The 16535-nt window shown below is 55.0% G+C and overlaps 1 protein-coding gene across 2 annotated transcripts; it reads right to left on the bottom strand.

Annotated features, from left to right (window-relative positions):
- Positions 1 to 212: 212 nt before the first annotated feature.
- On the bottom strand, positions 213 to 10264 carry CD40 (CD40 molecule). 2 transcript variants are annotated; one of them, XM_040981382.1, is made up of 9 exons: positions 10169 to 10264; positions 7310 to 7388; positions 6873 to 6998; positions 6191 to 6337; positions 5874 to 5967; positions 3169 to 3230; positions 1981 to 2067; positions 1870 to 1898; positions 213 to 1463 (listed from the first exon to the last, which is right to left on the bottom strand). In XM_040981382.1, the coding sequence occupies exons 1-9, from the start codon at positions 10217 to 10219 to the stop codon at positions 1308 to 1310; spliced, it is 831 nt and encodes a 276-aa protein (XP_040837316.1). In that variant the 5' UTR covers positions 10220 to 10264; the 3' UTR covers positions 213 to 1307. The 2 variants fall into 2 exon arrangements, with proteins under 2 accessions (XP_040837316.1, XP_040837317.1); XM_040981383.1 differs by lacking the exon at positions 1870 to 1898 and having other exon boundaries at positions 213 to 1445; positions 1919 to 2067.
- Between the last annotated feature and the right edge of the window lie 6271 nt (positions 10265 to 16535).

The following is a 16535-nucleotide window of genomic DNA, read 5'->3' on the forward strand; positions in this document are numbered from 1 at the left end:
AGCAGGGCAAGTCCGAAGCAGCCCTTCCCAGGAAAGGCCGCATCCCTGGGTGACCCCCTGCCCCCAGGCCTCGCATGCCACTTAGCACTATACTTCCTCCCCGCCCTCATCTTCAACCTCCCACCCCACCCTCAGGCCTAGCCCCCACCTCCCTGCTCCCACTCCATCTGCTGCTCCTCCTGGCTGGTCGCCCCCTCGGTTGGCACAGCAAGAAAAGAGAAGAGGGTGGTTTATTTTTATCCTGAGTGGCTGCTCGGGGGGACGGGGGCACCATCCGACCGAGGACAGCAGCTCCCATGGAGTGGAAACATCAGAGGGTGGGGGCGGGGACACAGGGTCCCCCCACCCCACCGTCCAGAGGCTGACAACCAAGCACAACCCACCTTCCTGTGTGACCACAGACAGGCCCCTGCACCTCTCTGTTCTCCCACCAACCCCATTTCCACCTCTGTGTGAGTGCAATGCAAACTCTGTCTGCCCCAGAACAGGAAGCTTGGCACAGCGGGGTGAGCCCATGGAGGCCGCCCGAAGGCCCGCAGCCTGGGGACAGAGAGTGTCCTGGAGCCTACACTTCAACAGCACCCAGCACGCCCGCCCCCGGGGTTCGTTTCGTGTTTAATTGCATAAGCACTGTACCGATCCAGCCTCATAGGGAAGGAGTGAAGCATCATGGGAAAGCCACGTTCCCTTGCACCAAACCTCCCACAGACCCCCAGATGTCACCATGCTTGGCGGTGTGAGTTCTCCGTGTCCTCCCAGACCCCCAGGATGCCCCTGTGTCTGGAAGTATCATGGGTATCCCACATGTCCACGGTTCACATTGCTTTGGGCTTGTGTGTCCTTTAACCAAGAGTGTCCACACACATGCCACCCCCACCATACCATGCCACAAGGTTTCTGAACCGAGTTGTATAAATACAGTGCCGTTTTACTGAGCATTCCAGGCCCTGCTGATGGACAGCTAAGTGTCTTCTGGGAGTTTGCCACCACACAGCACAGCAATGAACACTGTGTGTGCATGTGTCCCTGGACACAGGGAAGCTGCCCCTACAGGTCTCTGGGCACCAAAGTGCCGGGACCAGGGCATGGGTGGCTCTTATCACGCTATGCACCATCCCTTCCCTCCCACAAAGTTTGGCTAACAGCAGACTGGGGGATGGGAGGTGTACCATGTTGGGTGAGCTGTTCTCCTTGGCCATGTGTTCTGGTCCATTCAGGGCAAAGGGTCCCAGCCAGGGCCAGCCCCCTGCCCAGGCCTGTCCCTCTAGAGGTCCTGCGTCGGACTGTCACGTTCTGGACAGTCAACCTCACTGATGTTCCTGTACAGCAATGCGGCTTTCCTTGCCATCCTCCTGGGTGACCGGCTGGCACCCATGCAGCGTCTCCTGCACCGGTGCGGCTGTGTTGTGGCCGGGGAGGTCTTCCGTCTCCACGGGATCCTGCCTCTTGGTGTTGATTTCGCCCTGTGGAGCCGAGGCTAAGGTGAGTCCCTGAGCTGCGAGGCTGGGATCCCAGTCCCAGCCCCAGCCCCTTCCCTGCTCAACTCTTGCATCCAGCAGCATTCCTTGGGTATTGCCTGCCCCCTGCTGGCCATACCGAGAGTGACCAAAAGCTTCTACAGTGGGAACTACTGGGTTCCTGGAGTACTCCCAAGACCTCCAGCTGTGGCTCCAATGGGCTGGATGCCAGGAAAGGGTGAAGGACAGCGGTGCTGGGTGAGCATGCAGCGCCAGGGGTAGCACCGGGGACAGGCTGGGGTGGCCAGACCAAAGCAGAGTTTTCACTAGGGCCACTCGGAGGCAGCCCCAGAGGTACCCCAATCCATCTCTCCAACATTCCAAGACTGTCCTGGTTCCAGGAATGACTTACCTTGGAGCCAGACCTCCTGACCACCTTCCCTGGAGAATTGGGGGGAAACAGGATTAGGAAACAGGAGCACTGGCTCCTGCCCTGCTCTTCCCCTCCACACCCGGCACTCACGGATATAAACCGATACCAGCAGCACAGTCATCAGGGCCACCAGCACCACGGGGATTAACAGCAGGCCCCTCTTCCGGTCATGGGAACCTGGAGGAAGTGAGACTTCAGCACGCCCTGCCCCACCCCACCCCTGCCCACACCTCCTAGTGCTGTGCCAGACTCTAAGGTCGCTCCACGCCCACCCTCCCTTGGGAGACATGGCCAACCCATGTCTTTCAGGTGACCAGCACATTTTGCAGATATTTTGAAATCTTTGCCCATATTTCAAAACTGGAAGATTCCGTATTAAAACAAGAAGAGCCAGATCTTTGATATCTTTTACGAAGTGGGAAGAGCAGTGCTCTGTGGCCGGCAGTTGCACCTGCCCACCCTGAGCTGGAACCCAGCTGGTGGCTGCTTCCTTCCTGTACTCTGCATCGCTCCCTGTCCCAGCCTCATTGACGGCTGCACCGTGGCGTTCGTCAGAGATGAGTGGAAGAAGAGAGTGATAATTTGTGCTGGATTTTGAAAATCAGCAGGCAGATCCCATGTGCAGGTTGGTCACCTGTTTTTTAAATCAAGTTTTTCTGGAGCCAGGGCCAGTACGACAATGAAGTGAGTGAAGCAAGGTCGTGCCAATGCAAGGTCTGCATCCCAACTGTATTTAAGATTTTGCAATTTTGCTCACCAAATTTTTTCCTGCATGTTTTTTGAATACCACACTAAGACGGTATTCATCTGAATGACTGCATTTTTGTGGCACTCCTTTCAATGCTTTGTGCCTGAGGTCAAGGGCTCCTCTAGGTTGACTTTGGCACCAGCTCCACCGAGAGGGAAGTCAGGGAAGAGACTGTGGTTTTCTGACTCCTCACCATTCTCGTTCAAGCACGCATCCTGGCCTCATCCCTCTAGCTCTCAAAGCCTCAAGTGCTGGGTGACAGATTGTGCCTCCAAAGCGCAAGGACCCACACCAGCCACTTGCACCAACTTACTGGGAGAGACAGATGTTGCTGCTAACCCATTTTACAGATGAAACTGAGGACTTGCTCCAGCTCCCAAGGTAAGTGGCAGAGCTGGGATGCCACATCCCCAGACTACCTCCTCTCTACCTTCCCTCCCCCCTTGTCCCGTTGCCCCAGTGTGCCTCAGTCTCCCCCTCCAGCTTCCACCTTGTCAGACGGCTGCCAGGGCCCTTTCCACTGGACTCACCACAGCGCACATCAGTCTTGTCGGTCCCCGCCTGTAGCACCACCAGGTTCTGGGCCTCACAGCTGTGCACAAACACATGTGGATCTGTGTGTGTGTATGCACACACACACACACACACACACACACACACACAGGGTTGAGTTTCTCCAACTATAAGATTCCCAGCCCCGGAGGAGGGCAGCAAAGTCAGGTTCACCTGAACACACAGGTGACTCGCGATATCCCAGGCCACTTGTCTCATAGCCACTGTTGTACGGAGCTCGTCAGGTACACAGAACAGCTTACTGCACCTTCCAGGGGAGCCCATAGTGAGTACCAAGTGTGGGACCCAGGCTAACATGAAATGGGGATCATTCCAAGCAGACAGAATCCACACTGGCTGGAACAGAGATGAGTTCATCTTACGACAGTTTCTCACCCTCAGTACCAGTAACATATCAGCGGGATGTTTCTTTGATGCGCAGGTTGTCCTGTGCACACTGTAGGATGCTCAGCACCCCGACCCAGTCCCTACTCCCGAGAGGCCAGTAGTCACCTCCCCAGCTGTGACAACTCAAAGGTATGCTGACGCTGGGGGCTGGTGTCATGTTGCAGCACATTCAGCCATGGCAAATGATGCTGGCATCCCATAGCAGAATGCCGCTTCGGATCCAGCTTCCTGCTGAGACGCCCCTGCCATCCGCATGGGGGACCACACGGAGTCCCTGGATCCTGAACTCTGGCCAGGCTTCACTTTGGCCATTGTGGCCATTTGAGCAGTGAACCAGCAGATGAAAATTCTCTCCCTCTCTCAAATAAATAAAGAAATCTTTAAAGAAAAGAGAAAGCATCCAGACACTGTCCAACGTCCCACAAGGAACAAAACTGCCCCAATTCAAAAGCTCTGGCTTAAGGTCTTCTGGAAAGATCTCCCTGTGGAAGTAAGCTGTGAATGGGCTATGAGGGGGATACAATTCAGAGCGACTCAGCAGGACAGCACCCTGGGAGTTCACGCGAAAGGGTGAGTGGGGGACAGGGATGCCTGGGGTGATGTCAAGGAGCCATAGGTGCCTGTCTCAAGGACCCGGTCCCTGAGCACAGGCAGGGGTCTTCTGCTCAATGCAACCGGGGACTCACAGCAGCCAACTGGCTGACTCCACTAGTGAGAGAATCAACTGGGCAGTGACTTCAGAGGAAATGTGACAGAAGAGTGATGAGGCAGGAGGCACGGCAGAAGGTGCTCAGCTCTGCTCGGATAGGATGTGGCTCAGCACAGGCTGGGCCTAGGAGAAGCGGGGAAGGATGGACAGAGAAGGCCACTACAAAGAAAAAGCTCCTAAAAGGGAGAGCGAGAGTGGGAGAGAGAAAGAGAGAGTTCCTCAGAAGGCACAGCCTTTCATCTCCCATGAGAAAAGCACTCAAGAATTTTCTGCATCTTGGTCTCTGAGATGAAAGTCATTCCCACTTAACACGTAAGAACACCAAGGCCCAGAGGGCTGGGGGACACTTCCGGAGACGCAGGTCAAGTGAAAGGTGGTGCGCTGACTCAGCCGTACCCGCAGGTGCTCCAGGCATCAGTCAGCTTTCTGTGAAGACGGACTGAGCACCTGCACAGGGGAGGGGTCAGTGCCAAAAAAAAAAAAAAGCCAATTCTCTATGTCTGAGGAGTTGGCAGACAGGCAAGAAATATTCAGGGTACACTACTATTTCTGAGTGAAATATGTGTGTGTGTGTGCATGGCTCACAAGGAACAGCAGCCACCTTCTGGGAAACCTGGGAGGCAGTGAGGCAGCAGAGAGAAGCCTGTCACCAAAGGCCCTTCCATGCCTTCTGTCCCATGTGCTGCTCTACCATTGAAAGGTGAATGTTTTAAGCTCAATTGGACTGGGCAGAAGACTGCAGGCAGAGGAGCTGGGCAGTGAACAGGGCTGCGGCTGTGCAATGCAGTGGGAGGCATCATTGGAGGGCCCAAAGCCACGCAAAGGGGCCTGGCTTTTGTCCTGAAGGCAGCAGAGGGCCAGGAGATGTTTACTATGGGAGTATCATATTCCAAAAGAAACTGTGCAAAGCATACGTTGGCAAAAGGAGGGGCAGCTGGCTGGAGGCAGGGAGGAGGCGAAGGCCTGCCCTAGGCCCCAGTGAGGAGATCAAGGTCAGTGAAAGCGATGGAATGAAAGAGGAGAGATCTCACAATACCCAGATGGTTGGGATAGACTGATGTGGAGTAAGGCCCGGGGGTGGGGAGACCTGGGGTCGCCATGGCGATGCTTTCTGCCCAGCAGATGAATCCATCCCAGACACACAGAGCTCGGGTCACCCAGCAGCCACCGGTACATGTGCACCCACACTAGTTGGATATGACAGGCTGGACCCCAGGAGACACTGACCAGAAGGGGCAGCCAAGGGAAGGAGAGCAGAAATGGGAGGGCAGAAGGCCCAGAGCTAAGGCCAGGGCAACATGGAAAGGAAGAAGACAGAGGAAGCTGGGGACGAGCAGGAAGGGCAGTGTTGGCAGCAAAACATAGAGGCCCCTGGGCCCCTCAGAACGATCAAGAAAAACACGCATTTAGTCAATATCAAGGTCGCTCTGGAGGATCTACGCCAGCTCACTCGTGTGTGTGTGTGTGTGTGTGTGTGTGTGTGTGTGTGTATTCAGGTAGGGGAGGGAAAGAAGGAGCTGGAGAGAATGGAGCGGGGCTCCCATCACACACTTGGGGCCTGTATACCTTGTCCAAGGCCGGCAGCTTTCCGAGGCAGACGATATGTTGGAGAAGAAGCCATCGGGGCAGGGTTCGCAGATGGTATCAGAAACCTCTGTGGCTGGGGAGGGGACATGAACCACCATGGTGGGCGAGGGGCCAACCCTCAAGAGAGCCAGGAGACAAGCAGGAGGCGCTCCCATCTCGGGTCTCAGGACTCTCACTCCCTGCAGAAGGACTTCCCCCATTGTCCTGCCAAGGTCGGTGACCCGTGGGCCTGAGAGAGCCCTTGGCCTTCAGCCCCCTCCACCCCCTGCAGGGCTGACTCTAAGAGGGTCACTCACCCTTCTGCTTCACTCCAAAGCCTACAGAACAGGAGGTGTGGGGGACACAGAGCTCACAGGCATGGCTGCTGCAGTGTTTACCATCTTGACAAGCGCAGATGGTGTCTGTCTCCGAGGTGCCCTTGCTCCGTTCTTGGAGCCCTAGGTCTGAGCAGAGATGGGCAGGAAGGTCAGAAGTCCCTTGCTGAGCCCTACCTGGAGCCCCACCCCTCTTCTCCTTCAGTCTCTTTTCCAAGTAGAGATGGTCATCGAATTGCTCAGCCACCAGACCACTGAGTCAGAACAGACCCTGGTTATGTAAAATCAAATCACAGCCAAGTCAACCCTTGGGACCTCCGTGGCACATGTTGGGGTGTCTGGCTTAAGCCCCGGTTACTCTGCTTCCAGTCCAGCTTCCTGCTAATGTATCCTTGGAGGAAACAGATAATGGCCCAATTACTGGGGTCTCTGCCAACCGTGTGGGAGACCCAGAGTGAGCTCCCAGCCCCTGGCTTGGGCCTGGCCCGGGTTTGTGGGCATTTGGAGAGTAAACCAGCAACAGAAACTAACTTTCTCTCTCTCTCTCTCTCTCTCTCTCTCTCTCTCTCTCTCTCTCTCTTTCTCTCTCTCTCTCTCTCAACCCTTCAAAAACACAGCTGCATTGTGCCCACTGTCCGGCCCCTCCACCAGCAGCCCTACGCACTATTGTCGCAGTACTTGTGCTGGTGACAGCGTGGCTCTCTGTTCCAGCTGTCTGAGAATTCGTCCTGCTCACAAGGTGAGCATTTGGTTTGTATGTCCTCCGTGCAGTCAGTGGTCAGTCTCTCTCCTGGAAAACATCAGGAAGCGAGGCAGCTTGGGCCAACTCAGTGAGTCAGCGGCTTATCAGAAATTCATCAGGCCAGGACTGGGGGTGGGATTCCAAGACAAATGCGGAAGATCTGAGAGTGGGGTAGGGGAATTTGGGAGGGGGGTACAGTCCAGTCCAGTGCAGGCAGATTTGCCATGTATGAGGGCGGGGGGTGGGGGCGGAGAACCCAGGCATTCTAGTGGTGGAGTGGGCATGGGAAGTGGGTCCTCTCGTGCTGGCATCTGGGAGGGGAGGGGTCCCACTGCGGGGCTGGAAGGTTGGCAGCTCACCTGGAGGGCACAAATCGCAGCAGTGGTTGTTTACTTGGTACTGGTTTTTTCTACAGGGAGTGGGAGACGCCGGGAAGACCTAACAACAGAATCGTGCCATTAGAAGGGGAACTTGACAACTCTGCCTTCTTTGCCTCCTGGGCTAGGAGGTGGAAGTCAGCCAGGACAGAGGCCACCACCAACATGGAAGCCCAACATGGAAGCCGCAAAGCAGAGCCCGAAGCCTGCCTCGTACCCAGTGTGTCTGTGAGTGTGTCAGAAACAGCCAGCTGATCTGATTCCCAGCACACCCTCTGACCTTCATCATCTTGGCAAAGCACTGACCTTGAAGACCCCCACCGCCGCCCCGGAACTGAACCATCTTGCATTTGGCTTCACTCCTGTATCTCATCGTCCTCCAAACCCAGCAGCGGGAGCTGCCTGGCTCCCACAGCTGCTGGGCCGTCTGGATGGGGCTCTCAGAAGCACTTGACCTTGTCCTCCTGTTTTGCTTCTCTTCCTTCCTCTCCCCAAGCCCCATCATGTGTTCTCCCTCCAGTCCTGCCCCAGCCCTTCCCTTGCGCATTGAGTGCGGCTGGCAGGATGGGACCCAGCCTTCCTGGTTCACACATCAGACCGAGCTCGGGGAAACTGGGCCCCTCGCTCAGGGCCCCCCAGGGGGCTGCATGAGAATCAGGTCTCCACACCCCCTCGCTCCCTAGAATTGGGTCTCCTGGGCCCACTTTTACTACATCCAGGTGTCGCCTAGCTATGAATGACTTCCTGGTGACGTGGAGACCTGATATGACTTCCATGAAAAAAGAATCAGCACCACTTCCCGTAAATCACAGGAAACCCTAAAAATAAACCTGGCGGAGACAAAACGACCGCATCAACCCTCAGACAGATGCTTGGCTTGCTGGAAGGCCCTCCCCGCGAGGCTTGCTTTTGATTTGTTTGTTTGTTTTTAAAAGGGGGGATGATTAGAAAAGAAAAAAAAAACTTTGTGAGGCACTAACTACATTCTAGCTCCAGAAACTTCCTCCTTGAAAATCATATTTTTTTTTTCTTTCATAGAACTATAAAGGGAGCCTGAAGTCATTTGACGTTGGGGAACAACCAGGTCTGAGAGCACATGTTGGAGAGTCGGACAGCTCTAGGCTACCAACTTCGGTAACACTACTTAGTTACTCAGTTTCTCTCAGCCTCAGCTGCATCATCTTTAAAGTGGGAGCGTTGGGCCTGCCCTACAGACTGGGCTGTGCATGACAAGCGTCTGGCCTGGCACGGGGTCTGGAACATGATAGGTGCTTGTTAAACGGCAGCTGTTGGCATCATAGATGGGCATGTCTGCAGTGATGCGCAGCAGCCTGGCTACCTGGCTGGCTCTCCAGGATCCTCCCACCTGAATGGCAGGTGAGCGAACTTCTTAGAGACATGTGCTGTGCCCCTCATGGGAAGGAAGTGAAAAAACGTGTGACTGCCCCTGCTCACACATCCTCAGGCCCTATCCTCAGAAAGAGGACCTGCTACACTGCCCCATCAAGGACACTCCAAGAGCAAGAAAAACTCTTGACCCCACTGTCAGTCACACAAGGGTACCAGCCCTCGCTCAGACACTCTGTCCATCCCCCATGGGAGATGCAGTCATGGGCCTGCCACTATCATCCAGCCCCGGGAGCTTCGGCAAAACGAACACTCCTGGCTGAACCTCCGTCATCCGCTGACCTGTGTAAAGGGTGAGTTGGGGAAAAGCAGCCGGAAAAAAAAGGCGAGGTACTCTGCTCAGAGCCTAACTCCATAGGAAACTTAACAACGGTCCTGCGTACTAGTACAGCCCAGCCTCTGTCTGAAACCAGAGCTGGGCAGACCCTGCAGCTGGAAGCCCTACAGCCCTCCTCCTTCTGCCCGCTTGGGAATCTCCCTCCACTCCGTCTCTCTCCAGCCCCTCCCTCCTCCTGGATCATCACCAGCTTCCAGTGAAAATGAAAGTGCTGGCCCAGGGCAGCTTTCCTCCCCTGCTGCCATCCCCACTACACACACACACACACCCCAGGAGACCTCGTGCTAGAAGCTAAACCCCCTGAGAGCTGGCGGGGGCAGGAGGGGAGGAGGCTAAGCTGGGAGGGCCAGGTAGAGCGGGGACTCCCGGCCTTCAAAATGAGGAACTACAAAATGACGTTGAAGCACCAAGTGAGTCAAGTGCAGGCTGCTGAAAATCCCGGAGATGTGCTTGGCTAAGTCCCGGCCCTGCCAGTGCCCAGAGAAACCCGTGCTCATCTCCTGAACCTCGCTTGGGTCCCATGAACTGTTTCTCTCCCCTGGCACACCATCTTAACTTGGGGAGGCAGAGGCATAGCCTTGGAAACCCCTTCTAGGGTGGACCACCTAGGATGGGGAGCAGCATGGGTTAGCGATGGGGCCCTGATAGCATGTCACTCCATACCCGTCACTGGCTCTCACCACGGAGCCTGGAAGGAGGCAGCTCCAGCCGGCAAGGACACGGTAACCACAGTGGGAAAAGGGATGGGATGGGCCAGGGATGGGCCAGGAAAGAGCCAGACCCGCCCCTTCCCGCCCTCCGGAGTCCTCCCAAGCTTCTGCGATCCGGCCCCCAGCCTGCTGGCCACGGAAAGGCGTCAGAGTCCCCAAACTCCCAACTTGCCCATACCCTCCTGGCACGTGTGTCTCCTCAGCCTGGGGACAGAGGAGCCGCCCACTCCAGCCGACCAGCACCGTGGGGCGTCTCGCCCACCTTCCACCCACCCTCCCATCCCGCCAAAGACGGCCCATGCTCCCCAAGTCTGGCCTCTCTGCCCTTCCCACTCCCGACCCTGCAAACCCAAACCCCTGTACGGAGAGGGCAGAAACCCAACTCACGGTGGACAGCAAGCAGCCCCAGAGGACACACTGCAAAGGCAACCGAAGCATGGCGGGTGAGAGCCAGGCGGCGGGAGCCCGGGCAGCCCGGGCGAGGCCCCTAGTAACTCTGCTGCCCGAGGCCGGGGCGCCGCCCAGGAACGGGGCGGGGTCTCCCGGGGCCAATCGCGGTCCGCCCGTCGAGGAGGGCGGCATCCCTGGCCGTCTGGGACTCGGGCTTTTCCCCAGGACATTCCCCCTGGGAGTTTAGGGACGCGCACGGCTGAGAAAGGGAGGCAGATGCAGTCCCCGAGGGAGCTCTTCCTCCCCCTCCCCTCCAGTCCTGTGGCCGCCAAGACCCTCAAAGGCGAAGTGGGGACGTACCAGGAGCCAGTCCGCTTCCAGGGCCTCGAGAAGAGGGAGAGAGGACCCCTGCTTGACCCCCCGCTGTTCTCTCACCAGCTGCCTCCGGGAATCCCAGCAGAACCGAAACGTCCCCACCTCGGACAGAGGCCTGAGGAAGTCCCCACCACCACGGCGACCCCAGAAAACGGGAAGGCCGCAGCTGGAGCGGGCGGTGGAGGGAACCGTTTCAAGGAAAAGAGTTTGCCAATCCAGTTTCACTCTCCTGCAAGGGAAAGCCCCTCGTGTGGGAGCAGCGTCCATCCAGCAGGGCGTCCCGCCTGGCATCCTGGCCGACAGACTGCTTCCTCTCACCCAGCTCCTGGAAGTGAGCCAGCCAGAAGGCTTATCCAGAGCAGCGCTGGTTTGAGTCCCGCTTCCTTCCAGCTCCCTGGGAAAGCGCCTGGGAAAGCCGCAGAAGGCGGCTCAAGTATGGAGACTTCTCCCACCCACTCCAGACGGAGCTCCAGGCTCCTGGTTTGGGCCTGGCCAGCCTTGGCTGTTGCATCCATTTAGAGAAGTGAACCAGAAGATGGAAGATTTTGCTGTCACTCTCAAATAATAAAATGAAATCTTAAAAAAAAAAAAAGAAAGAAAGAAAGAAAGAAAAGAAAAATAGACCAAATCTAATTTCTGTGGGCTCACAGACACTAAGAATGTTAGAGGATTAGGGTCCCTGCTCCCCCCGACCCCCACCCCTCGCACCCGTATTCTCCCAGCCTCCTCCCTCATGGCGCTCTGAACAAGCGTTCATTCCTGGGGGGCACTTGGATTCTGGTCCAAGTCAAAGTCTAAAGAATGTGTTCCCCTGTGCCTCCATTGTCCCCGAAGGAAACCAGAGACCCCTGAAGTAGACAGTGATTGGGGTGATGGCGGGCAGGCCAAGAGGACAGACTGCACAGATAGGAAGGTGGGGGTGGGGGTTGTGCTGCCAGAGGTACGCTTGTGGCGCCAGTGGGGACTGCCCCAGGAATCCATCCCCTCTCCTTGTCACCTCCGCTACTGTCTGAATTCAGGGGCATATTGTCTGACCCCTGACCGTTCCAACAGCCTGTTCACGCCACAAGCACCTGCTGAGCTCCTGCCACTGCCAGGCCCCCCTTCACCCTAGAGCTGTTCCTCAGTGAACTCCAGATCTGACCCAACTGGGGTGCTTTTTCTTTTTTTGAACACCTCTTTGGGTATCCCTATGCTTTCAGAATTCTCCAAATTCCTTATCCTGGCACGGCAAGGTGGCAGGCCTTCCCAACCCTGCCCCGGCCTCTCTTACCACACTCACTTCCATCACAACCACTTACACATATTGGCTTCAGGGAGCTGGATGGGAAATGGAGCTGCCAGGATTAGAACCGCACGCATTTGGGATCCCGACGTGTTCAAGGCGAAGACTTTAGCTGCTAGGCCATCGCGCCAGGCCCTGTCTCTCCTTCTGTATGTAAATCTGTCTTAAAAAAAAAAAAAAAAAAAGACCTCGTTCCCTGGTGATGCAATTGGAAGGTGGTGGAACCTCTGGATGAGCCTAGTAGATTCTGAGATCGTTGCGGACCTGTCCTTGGGAGGCACTGGCTTGTTTTGGTCTTTAACAATGTCTGTATATGAATGGCAGAGAAAGAGAGAGAGAGAGAGAGAGAGAGAGAGAGAGAATGTTCCAAGTGATCACAACAGCTACAGCTGATTCAGGCCAAAGCCAGGAGTCCAGAACTCCATCCAGGTCTTCCACGTGGGTGACAGGGTCTCAAGCTTGGAGCGTCTTCTGCTGCTTTCCCAGGCACATAGCAGGGAGCTGGATGAGAAGCGGAGCATCCAGGACTCAAACCGTCATTTGCATTGCATGCAGCAGCTTAGTTCACTGCACCCCAATGCTAGCCCCTGGAAGGTAGTTCTCCCAAGAGGGTTGAGATTCTAAGAGCTGGAGGCTGGACTCGGCTGTGCTCTGCATCCTGGCGTGTGCCCTCTCTCTCGCTCGCTCTCTCTCTCACACACACACACGCACACACAATGCCATTGCCACTTGCCACCCTGACCAGAGAGCTGACAGGTCTGCCTGATCTTGAACTTGAACTGCCTCAGCTTCTTTCCTGCGGTGATGAAAAGCACAATGAGTGAATGGACCCCATACCTGCTCATCATCTCAGCCCCACCGTGAGAAGAAAGTAGTGCCAGGGGGTGCAAGCTGTTGGTCTCCACAGACCTCAAGCCCTGGCAGCCCCATGGACAGAGTGATGGAAGTCAGATTCCAAAAGATCAGAAACACACAAAACCAGGGCCCCCAGGGAACTTAAGGAAAGCCACCCAAGCATGGCCCAGGACAAAGAGAGGATGAAAAGATCTCTTCCTTTTTTAACCCACTTTGAAAATGCCAGCAGAGTTTTAATTCCTTGGGGAGGGAGGCGTTCCTATAATAACTTCAGCCCTTCCTTAGTCTTTATTTACTTGATTCCAAAATTGGGCCCTTCACAAAGTGCCTGGGGAAGCAAAGTACACAGAATTAAAACATTAATTATATTACATAAAACATATCATAGCGGCAATTAAGGCAGCTTAAATTAATGTGTGAGAGAATAAATAGTAGCCTTCAGATTGGCCCATGGGGTGAAGACCAGATAAGATAAAGGGAAGATATTTTAGTCCCGGCGTAGCTTGAAGAAGCCTGTGCTGGCGGGCACAGACCCAGAGAAGACACGGAATCCTTGTGCGCTGAGCGGAGCTTGGCAGAGTGAGGGAAGAAACGGGGTTATGTAGGGAGGCTTGAGGAGGGCGAAAAAGAGTCCCACCTCGGACAGAAGCTCTGCAGGTTCAACGCCGGGAGGATGGCAGGGAGTAGACAAAGGAGGAAGGACCCAGGATTTCTGAAAACCCAGCAGAAATGGCTTTCAGTGATGTCTGAGCAACGAAGACATGAGTGGGATGTATGCCTGGAAGTTGAGTGCCCAGAGTACAGGTTCAAGTCCTGGTTACTCCACTCCCCTTCCAGTTCCCTGCTAATGAGCCAGAGAAAGCAACAGAGAATGGTCCCTGCACCCATGTGGGCGACCTGGAAGAAGCTGCTGGCTCCTGGCTTCAGACCAGCCCAGCTCTGGCTGTTGCAGCTATTTGGGGAATGAACCAACGTATGACAGATTCTCTCTGCCTCTCCTTCTTTCTGTGAAACTTTACCCTAACAGGGTGCCCAGAGTTGCCAGTCTCTAGTGACGAGAGAGTTCTAGCTAAGTCTGACTGCAGTATCCCTCTCCACCATCCCCTCCCTGGGTTCGAAGTGACTCCCCAGGCCCTCACTCCTGAGGCTCACAAGGATGCCAAGTCATGGGTTTCTTGGCCTTCAGCCTTGCCTTTGACCCTCCAGCCCACTTCCCAGATGATCTGTGTACTCTCTCCTAACCAGAGAAACCCTTTTTCTCACCCACTCTCCCTTCATCTCACCCTGGAAGACCCCGCTCTCCTCCTTGGCAGCCCAGCCTAGCTGTGTACACCTACTGCCTGAGACCCTCTGAGAACATAAGGACCATGGCTGCTTCCCTGAGCAGGACTCCAGCTGGACCACACGATGTTCAGCTGTCCTGTTTATTTGTGGAATCGGTGTGTTGAGCTGACTCAACTTGCTGGAGGGGGAGCTGCTGGGGGGCGGTGCTGTATGATAATATGTATGATAATAAAGCTTCCTCCCCCGGCTCAGTCTCCTCCTCCCCATCCCTTACATGCAGATTGCCTTGCTTTTGGCTCTCTTTCTGTTGCTAAACCCCCATCCCTTGAAGCTTGAACCACAAACTCAATTTAAATCTCATTCTGTCTTCTGTCTTATTCAGCCCAGGGTGGACTCGAGCCAGGCTCCCATTTGCTACAAGTAAAAGGTGGAGTGGGGGAAGGGGAAGAGCCTGGTTGGGAGATATAGCCAAGCACCCTCCCCTGGTTCTGTCCAGTCCCAGCAAGGACCCCAGTTCTCCGGCTCACTGCGTACCTAGTCTCCCAGAGGGCACATGAGCAGGTGTACTGGAGTGTCTGGCCTGTGTGAATCTCTGTTGGTGGCATCTGGCTGGGGCTTGAGTTCTCTTATTTCTCCCTGTAAGTCCTGCCCCTAAAGGGATGGATCCTCTGGGCCAGCTTGGGTGGGTGGGGCAGCCGAGAGTGCTGCCACCTGGTTAATCATGGCAGCATCCACCTGACCGCAGGAACTCACACATCCTGGCCAGCCTCTCCACAAGGCTCACTCTGCCTAACTGTTCTCCCTCCTGCCTGACATCAAGTGAATTCCTGATTGGGGAACAGCATCCCAGCAGTCCCTTTTTTGCAGTCACCTGTCAGTCTCCACGTGAGGCTCCCTTGGAAGTCCCCTCTGCTAGCTGGAAGACAAGGGAATTGCCCCCAGCTGGATACATTGCGCGGCTCAACGAAACCCAGATCTCATCCTGCTGGGACGTTTTACACAGTCGGGGAAGAGGAAACGAGTTTTGGTGAGTGGGCTTAGGGCCAGTTCTGTTTCTTTCGGTAAACCCTTGAGAGAAAGTGTCTGGTCCCTTAGTATACTGGATACATGGGGTCTGCTTGCTCTGGCTATGGGTTGTACTGCTGATTCCTTCGTTTTTCTTTTTTTTTTTTTTTTCTTAGATTTTTTTTTTCTTAGATTTTACAGAGAGAAGAAGCCAGAGTAAAATCTCCCATTTGTTGATTCACTCCCCAAGTGGCTGCCTTGGCTGGAACTGGGCCGATCGAAAGCCAAAAGTCAGGAGCTTCTTCTAGGTCTCCCATGTGGTTGCAGGGTCCCAAGGCTTTGGGCCATCCTCTACTGCTTTCCGAGGCTATAAGCAGTAAGCAGGATGGGAAGTGGAGCAGTCAGGATACGAACCAGCATCCATATGGGATCCTGGCACTTACAAGGCAGAGGGTTAGCCAACTGAGTCATTGTGCTGGGCTCTGTACTGCTGATTCCTAACCAGCATGAAACTCCTTCTCTCTTTGCACTGGGCCAACCCTCGTAGCTAATTTTATTCCTGGAGCAAGAGAACAGTGTTTGGGTTGTTTCTGTAACCCAATGCTGACCTGATACAGCCCAGGCCTGTGCCAAGTGCTAGTCGCCTGTTTGTTGTGTTGTTGCAGGACCATGAAGTGATGAGGCCGAAGAGCACACTCCAAGTTCACCTGCTTGTCCCCACACTATCCTGGGTGGCTTCCCATCTCCGCCAGAGGACCAGGCTTACACCAGCTGGTATCTTCAGGCCTGACAAAAGTCTTTCCTTTTGGTCCTGGTTAGTTGGGCTGGAATTTATCAAAAGGAACTAAGAAACTCAAGAAACAACCCACTGAAAAACTTGGAAAAACCCAAGAATCAGCCAAACAGCTGGGTGGCTTTGACCAAGCGGACAGTTTCTTTTTCAGGGTCTGGTTAAAGTTATTTACCGACCTGGCTGACTCCAGTTCCCAGACAAGGAGGTCTGGCTGGTCCTTGGGTTTCTTGGAATCCAGTGTCTGGCTTTTGGGCAAAGGGAAGGCACCCACATCTACTACTATGTCCTCAAGGTTCAGTGATCAGCTCCTGCTGGTCTCTCCACGGCCCATTGGCTTGCTACCCCCCAGCCATCCTGATCTCACCCCAGACCTCTCCTGGCCCTTCATCTGCTCAGTCTTCCTCACCATTCATGGCTGAAGCAAATGGCACCTTGCCCGAGAGGCCTCATAGAATTGCTTAGAAAGCTGAAGAGCGAAACTTCGGTGAGAACCACAGGACACCAGATGTCCCATCTCTGAGTTGCTGATCTCCAGAACAGCCCTCTGTGTCCTCCATCTACCGGTCCTCTCACCCAAGCATAACTCACGTCCCTGTGTCCCTCTGGGGGACCAACAGAAACTAGCAGAAGTGTAAGTCTCCCCAGAGGTTGGCTCTGTCTATGAGCTTGCTCACATTCTGTCCCCCATGTTCCCCTCTCACAGCCTTAATGATAAGCCAAGCTACCTGCTGTGTCGTATCCTTCAGGTAGCTTCTACAGACATCCAT

The sequence above is a fragment of the Ochotona curzoniae genome, unplaced genomic scaffold, assembly GCF_017591425.1.
Source record: "Ochotona curzoniae isolate NIBS_2020 unplaced genomic scaffold, NIBS_Ocur_1.0 contig_3520, whole genome shotgun sequence".
Classification (NCBI taxonomy): Eukaryota; Metazoa; Chordata; class Mammalia; order Lagomorpha; family Ochotonidae; genus Ochotona; species Ochotona curzoniae.

Bases quoted from the DNA above. Each gene is read 5' to 3' on its own strand.
- CD40 (XM_040981383.1), bottom strand. From the start codon at position 10,219: ATGCTTCGGTTGCCTTTGCAGTGTGTCCTCTGGGGCTGCTTGCTGTCC. The intron at 3,231-5,873 runs GTATACAGGCCC...GTTTGTGCACAG, and splicing joins AGCTGCCGGCCTTGGACAAG to CTGTGAGGCCCAGAACCTGG. The intron at 2,068-3,168 runs GTGAGTCCAGTG...CACTTCCTCCAG, and splicing joins CAAGACTGATGTGCGCTGTG to GTTCCCATGACCGGAAGAGG.